Source organism: Apteryx mantelli, chromosome 9 (assembly GCF_036417845.1).
Source record: "Apteryx mantelli isolate bAptMan1 chromosome 9, bAptMan1.hap1, whole genome shotgun sequence".
Taxonomy (NCBI): Eukaryota; Metazoa; Chordata; class Aves; order Apterygiformes; family Apterygidae; genus Apteryx; species Apteryx mantelli.
Genome location: NC_089986.1, coordinates 11,530,048 through 11,546,639, shown reverse-complemented (window position 1 = coordinate 11,546,639; position 16,592 = coordinate 11,530,048). Strand labels below are relative to the sequence as shown.

The 16,592-nt window shown below is 68.1% G+C and overlaps 1 protein-coding gene across 5 annotated transcripts; it reads right to left on the bottom strand.

The window, feature by feature from the left end:
• Nucleotides 1-519: 519 nt before the first annotated feature.
• On the bottom strand, nt 520-15,012 carry CLCN2 (chloride voltage-gated channel 2). Of its 5 annotated transcripts, none has more exons than XM_067301681.1 (24): nt 14,924-15,012; nt 9,350-9,506; nt 8,449-8,580; nt 8,154-8,282; nt 7,611-7,744; nt 7,444-7,521; nt 7,253-7,331; nt 6,403-6,528; nt 6,120-6,204; nt 5,881-5,982; nt 5,686-5,770; nt 5,422-5,577; nt 5,082-5,151; nt 4,685-4,795; nt 4,068-4,278; nt 3,772-3,905; nt 3,328-3,497; nt 3,096-3,201; nt 2,934-3,007; nt 2,335-2,385; nt 1,386-1,424; nt 1,059-1,163; nt 866-952; nt 520-753 (listed from the first exon to the last, which is right to left on the bottom strand). In XM_067301681.1, exons 1-24 carry the CDS (start codon nt 14,972-14,974, stop codon nt 553-555), a joined length of 2,673 nt encoding a protein of 890 aa, XP_067157782.1. In that variant the 5' UTR covers nt 14,975-15,012; the 3' UTR covers nt 520-552. The 5 variants fall into 5 exon arrangements, with proteins under 5 accessions (XP_067157782.1, XP_067157783.1, XP_067157784.1 ...); XM_067301682.1 differs by having other exon boundaries at nt 5,881-5,973; XM_067301683.1 differs by lacking the exon at nt 2,335-2,385.
• Between the last annotated feature and the right edge of the window lie 1,580 nt (nt 15,013-16,592).

Below are 16,592 nucleotides of genomic sequence, written 5' to 3'. Positions count from 1 at the left end.
CAGAGCTCCAGCTTGATGGCTCTATTTATAAAGTCCTTTTATTAAATTAATATAAAAATCTCTGTATTTACATGGCGAGGGGCCCGGACCTGGGCACACAGCAGAAATGCAGGTGGGACCCCCCCCACACCCTTTGGCAGGGGTGAGGTGCTCAGGAGGTGTAAAACACCCTCCCCATGGGCACCCCCAGCCCGACACCCCTTCACCCCATGCCGCTGAGGGGGACCCTGCGGGAAGGGGGCGCCGAGGCTGGGCTCGCAGGCATGGGGCTCGCAGGCATGGGGTTCGCAGTGCCGGGGGGCACCGGGCTGGTGGGGGGCAGAGGTAGAGAAGTGGGAAGCCCGGGGGGGGGGGGTGGCAGGGAGGTGGGCACAGTGGTGGCAGGGGGCACCCCTGGCACAGCCAGCCCCCAGGCACGGGGTGCATTTCACCAGCACTGGATTGAAAGCATTCCCTGGGGTGGGTGGGCACGGGGCAGGCAGCAGGAGGGCAGCCCCTGGCCCCCCCCCCCCCCCCACGCTGCGTGGCAGCGGGCACGCCGGCGTCCTGGGCTCACTGGCTCTTGTCGGGGGAGGCCTCGTCAGCGGGGCCGGCCTCGCGGGGCATGGGGTGGTGCTGGTGGCGGTCCCAGAGCTGGCGGATGTCGGTGGTGTCGGGCTCGCTGGCGCTGGTGGTGCTGTCGCGGAAGCTGGCGAGCGGCGGGCGCACCTTCACCCCCTTGGCCGTCAGCGAGCCCTCGATGGCCTTGCGCAGCTGTGGGCACCGCCGGGCACCGTGAGCACACGGCTCCGCACGGGACCCTGGGTGCCCGCCACCATAGCACCCCGGCTCTGCCCGCTCCCCGCAACGCGCCCGCCGTGCTCACCTCCTTGAGCGACACCATGCCCACCAGCCGCCCGATGCTGGTGACGTACGCGTGGTCGAGGCCCAGCAGTGAGAAGACGGTGTGGGTCTGCAAGAGGAAGGGGGCTCAGCGGCTGGGGGCATGGCACGGGGGCTTGGCCGCGCCCCGGCGGGGGGGGGTTGGGGGGTGGGACGGGCGCCCGGTGTGGGTGCACCTTGTGCAGCGACGTGTGCTCCACCAGCTGGAAGGGCGCGGGGTCGATCTTGGCACTGCTGAAGTCCACAGGCTGGTCTAGCTGCTGCTCCTCCCACTCCATCACCTGTGGGGACAGAGGCCATGGGGCAGGATGAGGCAGAGGCAGCACTGGCCCCTGCCCCCTTCCTCTGCCGGGGGGCTCCAAGAAGGACGCCCCCCCCCCCCCAGGCCCCTAACTCTACCAGGCACTGTACTCCTTCCCCTCCATGCTCAGCCCCCATCGGGACCTTGGGGGGCCCGGTAGGGCAGGGGGTGCCCAGTGGCACTGCCAGCCCCCCCGTCTCACCTCCAGCGGGGTCATCTTGTCACCCAGCTCCAGATCCTCCTGCAAAAGAGGTGGTGGTGAGCAGGCCTGGCAGGGCAGTGGGACGGCATGCTAGGCACAGGCAGGGTGCTGGCATGGAGTGGGCAGGGAGCAGGCAGGGAGCTGGCAAGGTTCAGGTGGATGCAAGCAGGACACAGGCAGGGCATGGGCAGTGTGAAGGCTGGGCACAGATGGGGTGTGGGCAGGGTGCAGGCAGGGTGCACGCAGTGCACAGGCAGGATGCAGGCAAGGTGCAGGCAGGGCATGGGCAAGGTGTGGCCAGGGTGCAGGCAGGGTGCAGACAGGGTGCAGGCAGGGTGCAGACAGGGTGCGGGCAGAGCACAGTCAGGGCATGGACAGAGTGCAGGCAGGGCATGGGTAGGGTGCAGGTGGGGTGCAGGCAGGGTGCAGGCAGGGTGCAGGCAGGGCTTGTGAAGGGTGCGGGTGGGGTGTGGACAGGGTGCAGGCAGGGTACGAGCAGGGTGCAAAAAGAGTGCGGGCAGGGTGTGGGCAGGGTGCGGGCAGGGAGCAGGCCAGGTCCACGACTGGCTGAGAGGAGCTGGGCCTGTGACTGGTTGAGTGGACATAGGCCATGTCATGATTGGTCAAGCAGAGTCAAGCCAAGTTTGTGATTGGTTGAGAGAACGCAGGCTGTGTCATTGGCTGATCAATGTGGGGCTAGTTCCCTGATTGGCTGACAGGATATGGGTCACGTTACAATTCACCAAGCAGATTTGTGACTGAGAGGACACAGGCTATGCCATGATTGGTGGAGCAGAATAGAGTCTGTCAGAGATTGGCTTGCACACACCAGGCAAACATGATTGGCCAAGCAGAATTGTGCCAGGCCCCTGATTGGCTGAGAGGATCCAGGCTGGGCTCCGATTGGCTGAGAGGAGCTATGCCCAGCCTGTGACTGGCTGTAGCTTACCGAGATGGAAATGCGGACGTGTTTGACCTTGCGCTGGGCGGTGCCCTGGGCCTGGCACCACGCCAGGGAGAGACAGAGGTCAGGCATGGGGCAGGCAGTGGGGCCCGCAGGCAGCGATGGGCAGGGACGGGCAGGGATGGGCAGGGACGGGCAGGGATGGGCAGGAATGGGCAGGAACGGGCAGGGATGGGCAGGGATGGGCAGGGATGGGCATGGACAGGCAGGAATGGGAAGTATCAGGGAGGGACAGACAGGTATGGGCAGGATCAGGGAGGGATGGGCAGGGATGGGCAGGGATGGGCAGGGATGGGCAGGAATGGGTGGGGACGGGCAGGAATGGGTGGGGACGGGCAGGGATGGGCAGGACCAAGGAGGGATGGGCGGGGACAGGCAGGACCAGGGAGGGATGAGCAGGGATGGGCGGAGATGGGGTGGGACAGGCAGGGATGGGCAGGACCAGGGAGGGATGGGGCAGGGATGGGCAGAGACAGGCAGGAATGGGTGGGGATGGGCAGGGACGGGCAGGACCAAGGAGGGATGGGCAGGGACAGGCAGGACCAGGGAGGGATGAGCAGGGATGGGCAGGGGGGGCACCTCACCTCGGTGGGCTCTGCAGCAGTGTTGGCACAGAAGAGGCTCTTGAGAGCGATGCCGGTGTGGTCAGTGGTGCCCGCTGCGGACACAGAGAGTGTGTCAGGCCCATGGGGCACCATGCCTTGGGGTCCAGGGGGGGCCAGGGTGTGGACAGGGCCCGGACTTACCCGGGGGGCTCTCCGCCAAGCCGCTGGGCACCCGCTTGAGCGCTGACTTCAGGGGCTTGCGGGAGCTGCCGCGCACGGGGGCGAAGGATGACGCCTCAGTGCTGATCTGCGGGATGGGGCATGGTGCCAGGTGGGCGGCTGCTGCCCTGGGCCACCCCCCAGCAGCCAGCCCCCACCCCGGGGAAAGGTGGCAGCATCATGCCGGCTGCCCAAGCCCTGCCAGCATCCTCACCTGGAAGCGCACACCTGCGTCGGAGAGCCGGTGCCCATCCTCGGTGGTGCCCGGCTGCTCTGCCAGCACCTTTTCCCGCAGAGCCTGGAGCCGTCGCTCAGGGCTGAGCTGGTGGCTGAGCAGGGACACCACCTGCGCCCGCTCAATGGAGCCCAGCAGGATCATGGACTCTGCCAGCAGCGAGGGGCCTGGGTGTGCACTGTGCACCCCAGGCACCAAGCCACCAGCTGCAGGAACGCAGCTCGGATGCCTAGGTTCCTACCCCTTACCCCGTGCCTTGGTTTCCCCGGTGGCCATGCAAGAAAAGGAGCCCCATGCCCACCTCGAGCAAGCAGCCATGCCACCCTCTGCCTGCCCCACTGTGCCCAGCTGTGCACATGCTGGAGGAGCCCACGCTGGGGTGGGGGTGGAACCATACCCACTGCCCCCATGCCCATGTCTCACCAGCTGACTCCACCAGCGCCAGGCTCTTCAACTTGGTGCTGTGCAGGACGTGCTGCAGGTCTCGGTATTTGCAGTTGAGGGTGATGTAGCGGATGTCCCGCACCATGATATCCTCCACCCGCACGTTGTATTTCCTGCCCAGGGTGACATAGTGACCTCAGCATGGACAGGCACAGCCAAGCCACCCACCAAGGCACGGCGGCTGCAGGGTTTAGAATGGTGCCACATCAGGGCTGGCCAGGGGTCTGGGGACATTGGTGGGGATGCCATGGGGAGGGCCTAGGGGTGGCACTCACTCGTGTCCCCAGCCCAGCTCGGGGAGATAGGGTAGCTTCTTGATGCGGATGATGCTGTCATAGAGGGAGGGCTGGAGGCTCTGGGCCACAGCGTTGGCCAGGATCACAGCGATCATGACGGGCAGAATGTGGGAGATCTGCCCCGTCAACTCGAAGACGATGACAGCCGTGGACACCGTGTGGGTGACAGCGCCTGACAGCGCGGCCGCCCCTGTGCCCGCGCATATCCCCGAGAAACACAGGGGCAGCCCGTCAGGTCCCCACCTGCCTGCCCGTGGGGCTGTCCTCCCACCCTGTCCCTGGGGGACCTTGGGAACATCCCTGAGGACACCTGGGGACATTCCCATCCCTGGGACATCCCCCATCTCCAGGGAAACCCCAAGCCTTGGGGACACCCCCATGCCTGTGAGATCCCCTAGCTCCAGTGACACCCGAGCCTTTGGGACCTCCTGGGGACATCCCTGGCCCTGGGGGTCACCCCAGTCCCTGGGGACACTGCCCCAGCCCTGGACAAGCCCCAGAAACACTCCCCTGGGCTCTTTTGGAGCATCTCTGAGCAAGCAGCAGTATGGTGGGCATGTGGCGTTCCCGTGTCGGCCCACAGGCACAGTGCTTACCCACCACGGCGTAGCCCCCTGGCACGATGCGGTAGGTGTTGCTGTTGGTGTGGATGCCGTCTGGGAACCAGGCCGCCATGCTCTCACCCACCAGGCGCCCGAAGGCTGCCCCTGCCCAAAGAGAAGGGCTTGGAGTGGGCAGGGGGTCCGTGGGGCCGGGCAGGGATGTGGGGTGCCCATCAGGCTCTCTGTGTGCCCAACCCAGCCTCTTCTGCACCCACATTGTGCCCCTCCTTGCTGTGGGTGCTGCCAGGGGAAGGGGACGCCATGGAGGAAGGTGACTCCTCCTGTGCCTGGCTCAGTGCCCCATGAAGTGTCCCATGAAGCCAAGGCCGACAGAATCCCTCCTCCCATATGCCCGAGCGGTGGACAACATGCTGGGGTGGCAGGCTCTCACCAATGACAAAGACGGGCATGAAGGCTCCACAGGGCACAGGGATGGTGGTGGCCAGGGCTGACATCCAGAACTGCATGGTGGGCACAGACATGCATTAGTTGGCACCCTGGCCTGGACCTCCTGCCAGCTCCAGCCATGCCCCCCCAGCTGGCATCAGAACTGCCTGCTGTGGAGCAGGACTTGGGCACAGCACTGTGCTGTGGGGCAGCCTGGCTCCTCTGAGGAGGCATCCAGCCAGCGTCTCCCTGGTGGCACCTGGGGACACCCAGCCAGCACATCCTTGATGGCATTTGAGGACATCTACCAGTGCCTGGGCTGGTACCCCCAAGGAGATACCCACCTTCATGAGGATGAAGATGACGAGGGTGACGAAGACGTTGGAGCGAGGGTGGCGCCAAGCCTCCAAGATGCCCATGTACTCAAACTCCTCACTCAACCCCTGCTTGGCCCACGTTTGGTTGTCGAACAGCGTCACCAGGGTGTCCTTCTGGGTGAGCTGCCAAGGGGCAGGGGTGAACGGGGGCAGACACTACCCACGTGGGGGGCCAGTGTGCTGCCCTTTGGCCCCATGGCAGGCACGGTGGGCACAGGGCACCATGGGTACCTGGCCAGCCATGAACTGTCCGAAGCCGGGCGGGAAGGTCAGTGTGGAGATGAGCAGCGTCACCAGGGCAGGAAAGAGCAGACGCCTGGAAAGGTGACATGGGATGACGCCAGTGCATCCCAATGCCTGCCACCCCCCCAGCTCCTACCATGCCAGGGTGACAGTCACTCTCCCCAGGGGCTGCTGGGCACCTACTTCTTCATGAGGAAGCGGTTGATGGTCTTCTGGCGGCGCATGAACTGCACGATCTTGCGGTTGAGGTAGACGAAGAGCGCGCCCCCAAAGCCACTGGCGATCCTGGGCATGGGCCCGGCATGAGCGCCCATGTTGTGCCCCACCACTGCTGAGGGGAGCCCAGCCGGAGCAGGGACCCCGCGGCCACCAGGACATCCCACAGGGGAGTTGGATGGGTGCCCGTGCATGGCCGCACTCACCCGATGACAGCGAAGGCAGGCAACTCCTGCAGGTCGAAGGGGAAGTCGAGGCGGAAGCGGGTTTTGAACAGCGCCGTGATTGTCTCTGGGGGGCATGGTGGGGGTCAGCGGGGGTGGCAGAAGTCCCTCTGTGGTCCCCTGGGCCCATGGGCCCAAGCAGCCACCACCTCCTGCTTGCCCTGGCAGCAGCCAGCCCTGGATAGGCAGGGTGGGCAGGGCAGGCAGGGGTGCCCCAAGCGCAGGCAGGGTGGGCAGTGGTGCCCCCTGGGCAGGCAGGAGGTACCTTCATCCTTGTTCCAGACTGCGAGGACACGGAAGATGAAGGCGCTGAAGGTAGCAGCGAAGAAGCCGCGCCAGTAGTTGCGGACGGCAAAGAAAGTGGAGGTGACCTCGATGCTGAACAAGACACCTGGCACCAGGGGGAAAGACACGAGGGAGGCGGCGAAACCGAGCCAGGCCCCCCGGGCACCTGGCATGCTTCCCGCCTGGAGTGCCCATGCTCGTGCAAGGCCCGCGTGGGGCCGGATGGCCCCACAGGCACGCTGGCTGGCAGTGAAGGGCTTCCCGGGGCTCCTTGGCAAAGCACACGGCCAGTTCCGCAGCTATCTGCAACAGGCACTGGATAGCAGAAGACGGCACGAGCAAGAGGGCAGTGCAGGGATGTGAGCAGCGGCAGAGGGGCAGGAGGCAGATGGTGTTGAGGGTGGAGCACACACAGGCACATGGACAGATGGATGGGCAGCCGGGGCAGCTCAGCACACAGAGGGCAAGGAAAGAGTTAGACATATCACCAACCTACGGGCAGGGCTCAGTGGGGCCGGAGCAGGGAGCTCCCTGGAGTGCAGCGCAGCAGGGGGAGAGGACGAGACGAGACGTTACACCTTGGGGAGGACGACGCCTGCTCCTCCCTTCCTCCTCCCCACGGGCACCCCCGTCTGCAGCGGTGCTGCCCAGGGCCTCGAAGGAGGAGGGACAGGCAGGGCCCTACTCCTGCCTGGCCGTGCCCGTGGGGGTCTCCAGGTGGGAGGACCTGGTTTCTTCTCCAGAGAGGCCCAGGTGCCTGGGCAGGATGTGCACGGGGGGCTGCAGCAGCCGCTGGGGCAGGGGCTGGGGGGCACTGGGGGCTGCCCTACCTCCAATGGGGGCGGCGAAGCAGCAGCCGACGCCAACGGCACAGGCGGCTGCCAGCATTTCGATGTTCCTCGCCTCGTTCTGCGGGCGGAGGGGCAGGGGGTGAGCGGGCACTGCCCCCCAGGGCTCTGCCAGCCCTGCCGAGCGGCACAGCCGGAGCCCCCGTCTCCCCAGTGGCCCCGCGCCCGCTCACCTCGTAGATGCCGCCGAAGAGGGAGAGGAAGCGGCTGAGCAGTGCCGCGCACATGCTGGCGATGTGGACGAAGGGGCCCTGTGGCGACAGTGCCGGGGCTGTGAGGTCGGGGCGTCCCCGCGCCGCCGTGCCCCGCTGCCTGCCCTGGCCCCGAGCCTGGCCCTCACCTCCTTGCCCAGGGGCATGCCGCTGCCCAGGGCACACGTCAGCCCGATCACCTTGGCCACGAAGGTCTTGAGGGTGAGGTACTCCTTCAGCACGACGCCCCGCAGGATGGTCTTCATCTCGGGGATCCCCGAGCCTGGCGCCGCGGGGAGAGCCCTGACCCAGCAGCCACCACCCGTGGCCATGGGGGAACCCCTGGTGCACGGCTACAGGAATACCCCTGGGACCCCCACACTGCCACGGCAAGATCCTCAGAGACACCTTTCCACACTACAGCCCAGGGGGACCCCTGGGGTCATCCCCATAGCCCCGTAGAGGACCCCCAACCCCATAGCCCTGCAGATGACCCCCAAACCGTAGCCCTGGGGGCCCCACCCCATGGAACCAGGGATACCCTTAGAAGAACAGCCTATAGCCCTTGGAAGAACCCCAGGACTCCCAACCCCCTAGTGCAGGAGGACACCCCAGGAATCCCCCACTGCAGGGACACCACCGGGACAGCTCAGCCACCCACAGGGGTGTCTGCAGTGCCAGCAGGGTCCTACCCACAGCCTGGGGTGCGAGGATCTGGGTGAAGCCGGCCGAGAAGGTGATGAGCACGGTGGGGTAGGTGACCCAGGCCAGGTACTGCAGCAGCACGTTGGTGTCCAGACCCCCGTACATCCACTTCTGGGCTGTGGGCACAGTGAGTGATGCAAGTCATGGGTGGCAAGGGGCAAGCAATGGCCCCATGCACCAGGCACGGGGACCCTGCTCGCACTGCTCCCTGGGCCCCGTGCCTCATGCCTGAAGCCACCCCATCATCCTTGGGAGTCCCAGTGCCCACCGGTGCCCGCTCACCTTGGAGGCACGTGGCGATGGCAAAGTCCATGGCCCAGCTCACCAGTGCCATGACCAGCCCCAGGAGGATGAGGAAGATCCAGTCCTCACCCACCTTGGAGATGAGGAACTGCTGGCACTGCACAGCGCACACTGCGGGCACAAAGGCAGGCTCAGGACCGGAGCGAGGGGCCAGGCGCCCCGGGGACAGGCACAGGCTCTCCTCTCCCCACACTACCCCAGGACATTGCCGGCAGGGACAGCACGGCCACACGCCTCCGCGTGAGCACGCAAAGCACAAGCGCTCACAGCTGGACACGCACAGCTGCACACCTCCTCCACAGGCATGCACACACACAAGCAACATTGTGCACAGCCCACACCCCAGCACCGTCACCCCACCACCACCACCACCACCACCAAGATGTGCAGCTACAAGCAACCATCCGCAGACACCAGCGTGCACACTCACACATGGAGTGCAGACAACCGCACACATGCTGTGCACAACCTCACAAACCCAGGCACACGGGCTGCTCGCGCACACACCGTGCAGCTGTGCACGCACACATCTGTGCGCGTTCATGCATGCCACCGAAGCACGGGCTTACACACAACCACAAGCTCACACGCGCGGTACACACAGCCCCACACGGCTACCTACACACACAATCCTACAAGCACTGCCCCCCCGGCACGGCCCCCGGCAGAGGGGCCGGGGCCCCCGGTCCCTGCAGCGTGCCCAGCTATTTTGGGCCATTGTGCGCCCGGTGCCCGGCGGGCAGGTGGCATTGTCCTCGGCGCCAGCGTCCCATGACAGCAGGAGAAACCCTACCCGCGGCGGGTGGCGGGGAGGGCAGCGGTGCCCCGCTCCCGCCTGAGGCCGTGCGCACTCGGTCCACGTCCCGCCCGCAGTCCTTACCGCGGCAGGGGGCACAGCGGCCCTGGCTGTACTCGAGCAGCTCCGAGGGGCGCCGGGGCCGTGTGCCGCCGCCATCCCAGCGCTCCTGCTGCAGCCGCAGCCGGGCCGCCTCGTCCTTGGCGAAGGTGCCCAAGTCCTGTGTGTAGCGCCCATACATCTGGCAGGAGAAGGAGGGGGCGCGGGCGTCAGGGTAGGCAGGGACACGCTGTGCTGGCTGCAACCCCCCCATCCCGACCATCAGCGCCCACATGCCCTGTCCCAACCCAGTCCGGACCTGTGCCCGGAGGAAGCGCCCGCTAGCTCGGCCCAGCGCCAAGCTGAGACGGGGAGGAGGTGCCGGGCTGGGTAGGGCCCTGCCTGCACCCACGCACAAGTGGGGAAACTGAGGCAGGGCAACCAGGCATGCCAGACCCGGGCGTCCCAGCCTCCAGAACAGGCATCCCCAGTGCCAGGGAAGCAGAGGAAGAAGCCGGGGGGGTGCTAGGTGGGGGGGCACTTGGCCATCGTGTCCCGGGGAGGTGTCCGGGGAGGTACGGCTCAATGCCCAGCCGGGAAAGGCTGGGCAGATAACACAGCAGGGGGATCGATGGCAATTGTTCCCCCGCGTGCTGTGTTTGCCCGGCTGGTACCAGTTCCCGGCCCTGCCCAAGTGTCCCAGACATGGGCTGGGCTGGCAGTGGGTGGGGAATAGCCTCCGGTTACAGGAGTATGCAAGCCTGGCCTAGGAGATTCTCTGAGGGCTAATATTGTGGTTGTGCCCCTGCTTCACCCATAGTGGGGAGGTGTCTGGGTTCGCCTCCCCTTAGCATCATTAGAAAAGCAGCTGGGATCCCCTGTGGGAGACATGCTCTGCACACCTGATGTGAACTGAGCTGGCTGGTCTCAGCTAGCAGTGGGGAGGCATGAGGGCAGTGGGGGGCACAGCAGCCTGGGGACACCCCCTGGCAACCCCCCCGTGCAAGGGGCAGCTTTGCCCTCCTCCTCAGTCCCTCCCGCCTGGCAGCAGCACAAGGCCTGGCCCCGGCAGCGGGGCGGCCCTGGCACTGCCCCCTGCACCGCCTGGGAGCTCTTTGTGCCCGTCCTCGCCGCCGGGCCCGCGCGGGGCGGGCGCGGAGCCGGGGGCATTTGTCCTGCGCTGGCGGGCACTGCCAAGGACTCGGTTGCTTGGTTTCCGCCTCGCTCTCCCCCTGGGCACGACCTGAATGCCAAGCGCCAGCGGTTCGCCGGGCACAAAGGGAGGTTTCAGGGCCCACGGGGGGACCTGCCAGGGCTCCCACGTCGGGCCGACGTGAGCCCCATGCCGATGGCCTGCCCACCCGCCACGCCGCGCTGCCACGGCACGTGGCCACCGAGCCCCGGGCCGGGGGCAAACGCGGCCCTCCCCGCACGGCCCAGCGAAGGGGCAGCGCGACAGGCGGGCACCGCGCTTGGCACGCCGGCAAAGCAGCCCTGCCTGCCAAAGGCGCTACTTGCCCCGGATGCCTGGGTCGCTTTCACGCTCCTGCCCACCTGCGGGTGAAAGGCAGGACCACCGGCACTGCCCCTCTGCACCGACACGTGCCGGGCTCCCCATGGTGCCCTCGGGGACAGCGTGACGGTGGCACTGAATCGGGCGTGGGGCATTGCTCCCCACCATGCCTCCAGCCCAGGTCGCTTTGGCAAGCAGCAGAAAGCAGCCAGACGGCGCCAGGTGGATTCTCTGCTGTCTAATACCAGGGTTGAGCTCAGCTGTGGGCGGGAGGGGAGGCTGGAGGCGGGGGGGCACATTCATTTCCTTTGCTAACCCTCCCAGTACGGATTTTCCCCCCAAACTCCTGCCCAGCATCAGCTCGGCGGGCCCTCGACCCCACGGATATGTGCCGGGGGGAAGGAGCAAGGCGGGCAGAGGCCTCCTCAGGGGGCCGGATTCAGCATCGCCTGCCAGCGAGGACCCCGGCCCCGCACGGGGCCTGCCCCGGCCTGGAGTTCAAAGGCTCCCTTCGGGCAAAGCTTGTTTCCTCTGGAAGAACAACCGGCCCCGCACCCCGAGGAGAGCTGTCGCCGTGCCAAACACCCGCCTCCCTCCGTCCTCGCTGCCTGCCCGGTTCATAGCCAGCCCGAGCCCGGATGAAGGGGACCCCCAGGCCTAATTCCCCCCCCAGCCTGGCATCGTGCCCCCCTTGCGAAGCCATGCCAGGGGCTCAGAGGGTGCTGGGCACGGGGCCCACTGCATTTTGGGGTCCCAGGCAGGTCCCCCCTGTGCAGCCACGAAGGGTCAAGCCTGGTTTGGGGGGAGCTTCGCCCACCCCCTGCCCTGCCCATTCCCCTGTCCGTGCCCAGCGCCCGCTGCCCACATTTGCCAGGGCAAAGCGAGAGGACGGGCTGGGCGACGAGGGGGCGTTGGGGACACAGAGCCCCCTGTGCCCGAACTGGTGCTGGGCACAGCCCCAGCCCGCCTGCGCCCCCTCCCTGCCCGGGTGCACGGCCGGGCAATGCGCCTGCCGCCAGCGCCGCCCCGCTGCTCGGGACCCCCGCCCGCCGCAGGGCGAGGGGACACGGCAGCGAGGGCAGGACGCCCAGAGCATCCCCCGGCAGCCTGCCCTCCGCGCCCCGCTGACGGCCCACCCCGCGGCTGGGCAGCCCCCGGCGCCGTGCCCGCAGCCCCGGCACGGCCGCGGCGAGGGCCAGCGGTGGGTTCTCTCCTTCCTCCTCCTCCTCCTCCTCCTCCTCCCCCCGCTCGGGTTATTTTTCCACAAAGGCCTTTTGAAACACAAACAGCCCCGGGACTCCAGCCTCCGCCGCGAAGCAGCTGAACAATCACAGTGCCGGGCGGGCAGGGAGCGGGCATGGGGGGAGGCTTGGCAGGGGGCACCCGGGGACACGGGCACAGGCGGGCGCCGGGATTTCAGGCCCCGGCACGACCCCTGCCGCAGCCCCCCAAGCCGTGCCAGCCTGCGGCGCCCGCTGCACCCAAAGCCATCCCACGCTCCTGCGTATAGGACCGGCATTCGGCACTGTGGTGTCCCCGTGCCACCCTGTCCCCTGGCTGGGTGCAGCCGGGGGGGCACCGAGCTTGCCTGGCATGGGTCCCCATGTCCGTGGGAGCCACAGACTCACCCCGTGCCCCTTCCCGCCCCGATCGGAGCAGGGAGGAGGAGCGAGGTCCCCGTTCCCACGCCAGCCCTTGGAGCCAGCTGCGGGCATGCAGGGAGGACGCACAGCCGGTGCCAGCCAACCCGTGTCCCCCAAACCACGATCCTGGGGGGGCTCCTTAGGGCAGGGGCCGAGGGCAGCAGGCTGCCCCAGCCTGGCAGCCCCACGGGCTGGTGGCGCCGGGAGCCGCCGGGCAGACAGAGAGGCTGGGGGGATCTGTGTCACGCCGCCTGTCTTAGCCGGGCTCTAATCGCCCTGAGCGGCTCCACCGCGAACAAGGGCAGTTTGTGAAGCTTAATCTCCCCCCCGGGAGGCCCTTTGCTCCCCGCCACGGCCGCCTGGCATGAGGGGGGCACGGGGACCAGCAGGGCTGGTGCGGGCCCTGGGCAGCCCTGCCGCGGCCAGGGGGTTTCTCGCGGGCAGGAGGGCAGAGGAGGCTGACGCCAGCGGGGGAGCCGCGGGCACGGGGCAGGGAGGGAGGCACGGGGGCTGTCCCCTGGGGCTGGCAGGCTCAAGCCAGCCCATGCCAGGCTCCAGCTGGATCCAAACACTCCTGGCAGGTGCTGGAAGGAGCTGGTGCCGGCGCAAACTCCCTGGGAAGGGCTGGGCAGCCCTCCTGCCTGGCATGTGCCTGGGCACCTCCCTGGAGCCAGGCGTGAGGCTTTGGGAAGGGTGCCCGTGCCCGACCTCACCCCAGTTGGCATCTGTGCCCACTGTGGGGTGAGCCTTCCTGCTGCCTGAGCCCGAGGAGGCCTCAGGAGCCCTTCAGCAGCCCAGAGACTGTGGGGATGGGCACCCTGGGGTGCTCACAGAGTGGGTGTTGCACTGACTGGAGGAAGGGAGGGCAAAGTCTGCCTGCACCCTGCAGGACTGCCCCGAAGCTGGCCCCGATGGCAGCGTGTGCTCTCCCCTCTGCCCTGCCTGCAGACTCTGCTGGCCCCATGGGGCCCGGCTGTGCCACCCTCTGTGCCAACCCCCAGTGGATGCAGCACTGTGGGGAGTTCAGTGCGGGGCTGGGGGTAGCGGGAAAGGGGCATCCCCTTCCCCACGGCTCCCACCAAATGATGCCCCCATCCTGCTGCTCATGCCCCGGCACTGGCCCCCGGCTCAGCTGTGCCTGCCAGGAGACGCCTCGAGGCCCGATAAGATCAGGGAGACGCCGCGCACAATCGGGCTTTCACAGCCAGTGGCTCTCCCAGAGCCACGGGGAGAGGCTCTCGGGTGGCACAGGGCGGCCACCGAGCAGGACCCTGGGCAACGGCCTTGGGCACTTGGAAAGACAAGCCAAGGGTGCCCACGCCAGCCCAGCGTGGCAGCGGGGGGGGAGGGGTCGTGCCCCGCGCAGCGGGGACCCCGAAGCTGTCCAGCGCCCATGTGCCGGGCTGGCAAGACGCATGGGGTGCCGCGTCCTGATGGAGCAACCGGCTCGGGCTCTCTGCAGACTCGGGCAGCGGTGGGCAGGGCTGCCGGGTGGCGATTCGCTGCCCCGCTTCCCCGCATCCTTCCCTCCCTCTCTCCCCACCTTTTCTGGCCCTGCTTGTCTGCAGGCCTTTGCCAGGGCAAAGTACCCATTTGCTGAGACATGCTGGGCACTGGCCCAAGCTGAGGCCAGGGAAAAGCACCTTTGCCCAGGATGTCGGAGGGCCGTGGGCAGCGGAGGGGCCCGAGACGCCCTGCGCTGCCATGGGGCAGCATGGCCGTGGGCACGCAGAGGGAGGGCAGAAGGCCGCCGGGGTCAGCGGGTACCTCCGTGCCAGCGTTGGGCAGTGCCGGGCAGCAGGGAGGCCTCGTGCGGGACGGAGTCGTAAACACGGGGCTAAGGTTGAAGGCGGGGAAGATATGCTATCTCTGGGGCAGAGGGCTGGGGCTGGGCGCAGCGCAGTGGGGCAAGGGGTGCCTGAGTGGCGCAGGGGAGAGGGGCACCGCTGGGAGACCCCCACAAGGGTCTGTGGGGGCAGGGACCACCCCGCAGTGCTGGGGGTTTCCTTGGGGGGGAACGAGGGTGTGAGTGCGCACAAAATCCTGCCAAGGGGGTGGGGGTTCGGCCGGGTTCCCCCGCGGCAGGGGGCTGCGGAGCGGCACTGCTGGGTGGCACCGAGCATCCCTGCCCCGGTGCCCGGCCGGCTGCACCCCCGAGACGCCCCCTGCTCCCGGCAGCAGACGGGGCGAGCAGGGACCGAGGGGGGCTGCTGCCTCCCCGCGCCGGACCCGGGCGCCGCGGAGGGGGCAGGGGCAGAGCCGGGCGCCGGGGCCGGGCTGGGGCAGGCGCGCCGGGGCCACCGGCTCTGCCCCTGAGCGGGCACCTTGCACGGAGGGGGGCCCGCCGTGCCAGCCCCCCAGCGCCCCTCTCCCCCCGGGCGCCCCGGGGTGCCCGGCGCCGGGGCTGCCGCGCCGGCTGGGCGCCGCGGTGGGTCGGGTCCGGCCCGGCCCGGCCGCACTCACCAGGGTCTGCTCATACTGCAGCGCCCGCTGCGCCGCGCTCTCCGAGGCCATGGTGCCGCCGCCGCCGCCGCTGCCCGTGGCCCTGCCGGTGCCGGTGCCCCGCCGGCGGCTCCGCCCGGGCGAGCGGGGCGGGCCCGGGGCACTGCCCGGGGGAGGGACCGGCCGCGCTCCGCCTCCGCCGCCCGCGCCCGCCGCCGGCACCGGCACCCGCCGCCGGCAGCACCCGCCGCCGGCACCAGCATCCTCCGCTGGCAGCACCGTCCGCCGGCACCAGTGCCCACCACCAGCAGCACCCACCAGCAGCACCAGCACCCACCACCGGCACCCACCACTGGCACCCACTGCCAGCAGCACCCACTGCTGGCACTGGCATCCACTGCCAGGCACCCACCACCAGGCACCCACTGTCCCGCATGGGCATGGGACACGGGGAGTGGGCTGCCAGGCACGGGGCAGGGGGGTGCCCTGCCCTGCCAGGGGTGCCAGGCATGGGGTACAGAGGGGATTGCGCTGCCAAGGGTGCCAGGAATGGGGAAAGGGGTGCTGGCTGTGGGGCACAGGGGCGCACTGCCCTGCCAGGGGTGCTGGGATGGGGAACGGTGTGCCAGGCATGGGGCAGAGGGCTCTGCCCTGCAGTGGGCTGCTGACCCCTGGAGAAGGCTGCGAAGGGGGCTCTGAGACCCTCCTGCTTGGTCTGGTGTGGAGTGGCACTGCCCTGGAAAGGGTTGGCTGGGGACGTTCAGCTCCTGTGGGAGGGCACTGAAGTCCCACCAGAGCTGGTGCCTTCTCAGCCCACGGTGGGACCATGCCAGGTCTCTTTGCCCGCAGCTCTGGGTGGCCCCAGTGGGCAGAGAGTGAGTGCAGGAGAAGGAGGTAAAGCCCAGAGCAGGGTAACCTCGGGTGCAGCTCCTTGTGGGGACACACATTCCCTCTTCCCAGGGGCACAAGTGACCAGACATGGGGCTGGCACTGCCTGCTGATCCCTGCTCTCCCCAGCCTCGGCATGGTTCCTCCCGAGCGGGATTTGGGCGGCAGAGCACGAGTGGAGAAAACAGTATTTGGGGACTCCATGCCAGTAGCCAGCCCCAGGCTTACGGCCGTGCCCGGCTGGGTGTAGGGTTCGGGTTTTGGGTGGTTTGGGGAGAGGGTGCCCAGCACCTTGGTGTTGCCATTGAGAGCACATTGGGAACCCACGGATACCCGCAGACTGCAGGACATCTTGGCACTGGGGACTTGTCGGAGGTACCCGAAAGCTGGCAGGGAGCACATCCTTACCCTGGTACTGCTCAGTGCCCCGCGACTGCCAGGCTGAGGGACGGTGGAGCTCGCTCGCTCTCCGCTGCCGAACCTGACGGGCAGTAGCATCTCAGCCCTCTCCGGAGGGGCGCGCGGGCTGGGCTTGGCACTGGCAATCCTTGGGCAAGGCGCTCCGGCATGGCAGACCGGCTGCCGTTCCTCTGGGATCTCCGTCTCACCACCGCAGTGGGCTCAGGGGCAGCCGGGGCGCTCGGCAGCGCCAAGGTCCATCTCTCCGGGGCGCCCCGTGGCACGTCCGCAGCAAGGAGCGAGGTGCAGGGAAAGACGGTGCCGTGGCACTGCCGGGCTGGTTGCGCGGGACCAAGAACAGGCTGGTTCTCGCTGCCCGGGTGCCACCCTCCGGGTTGACGTT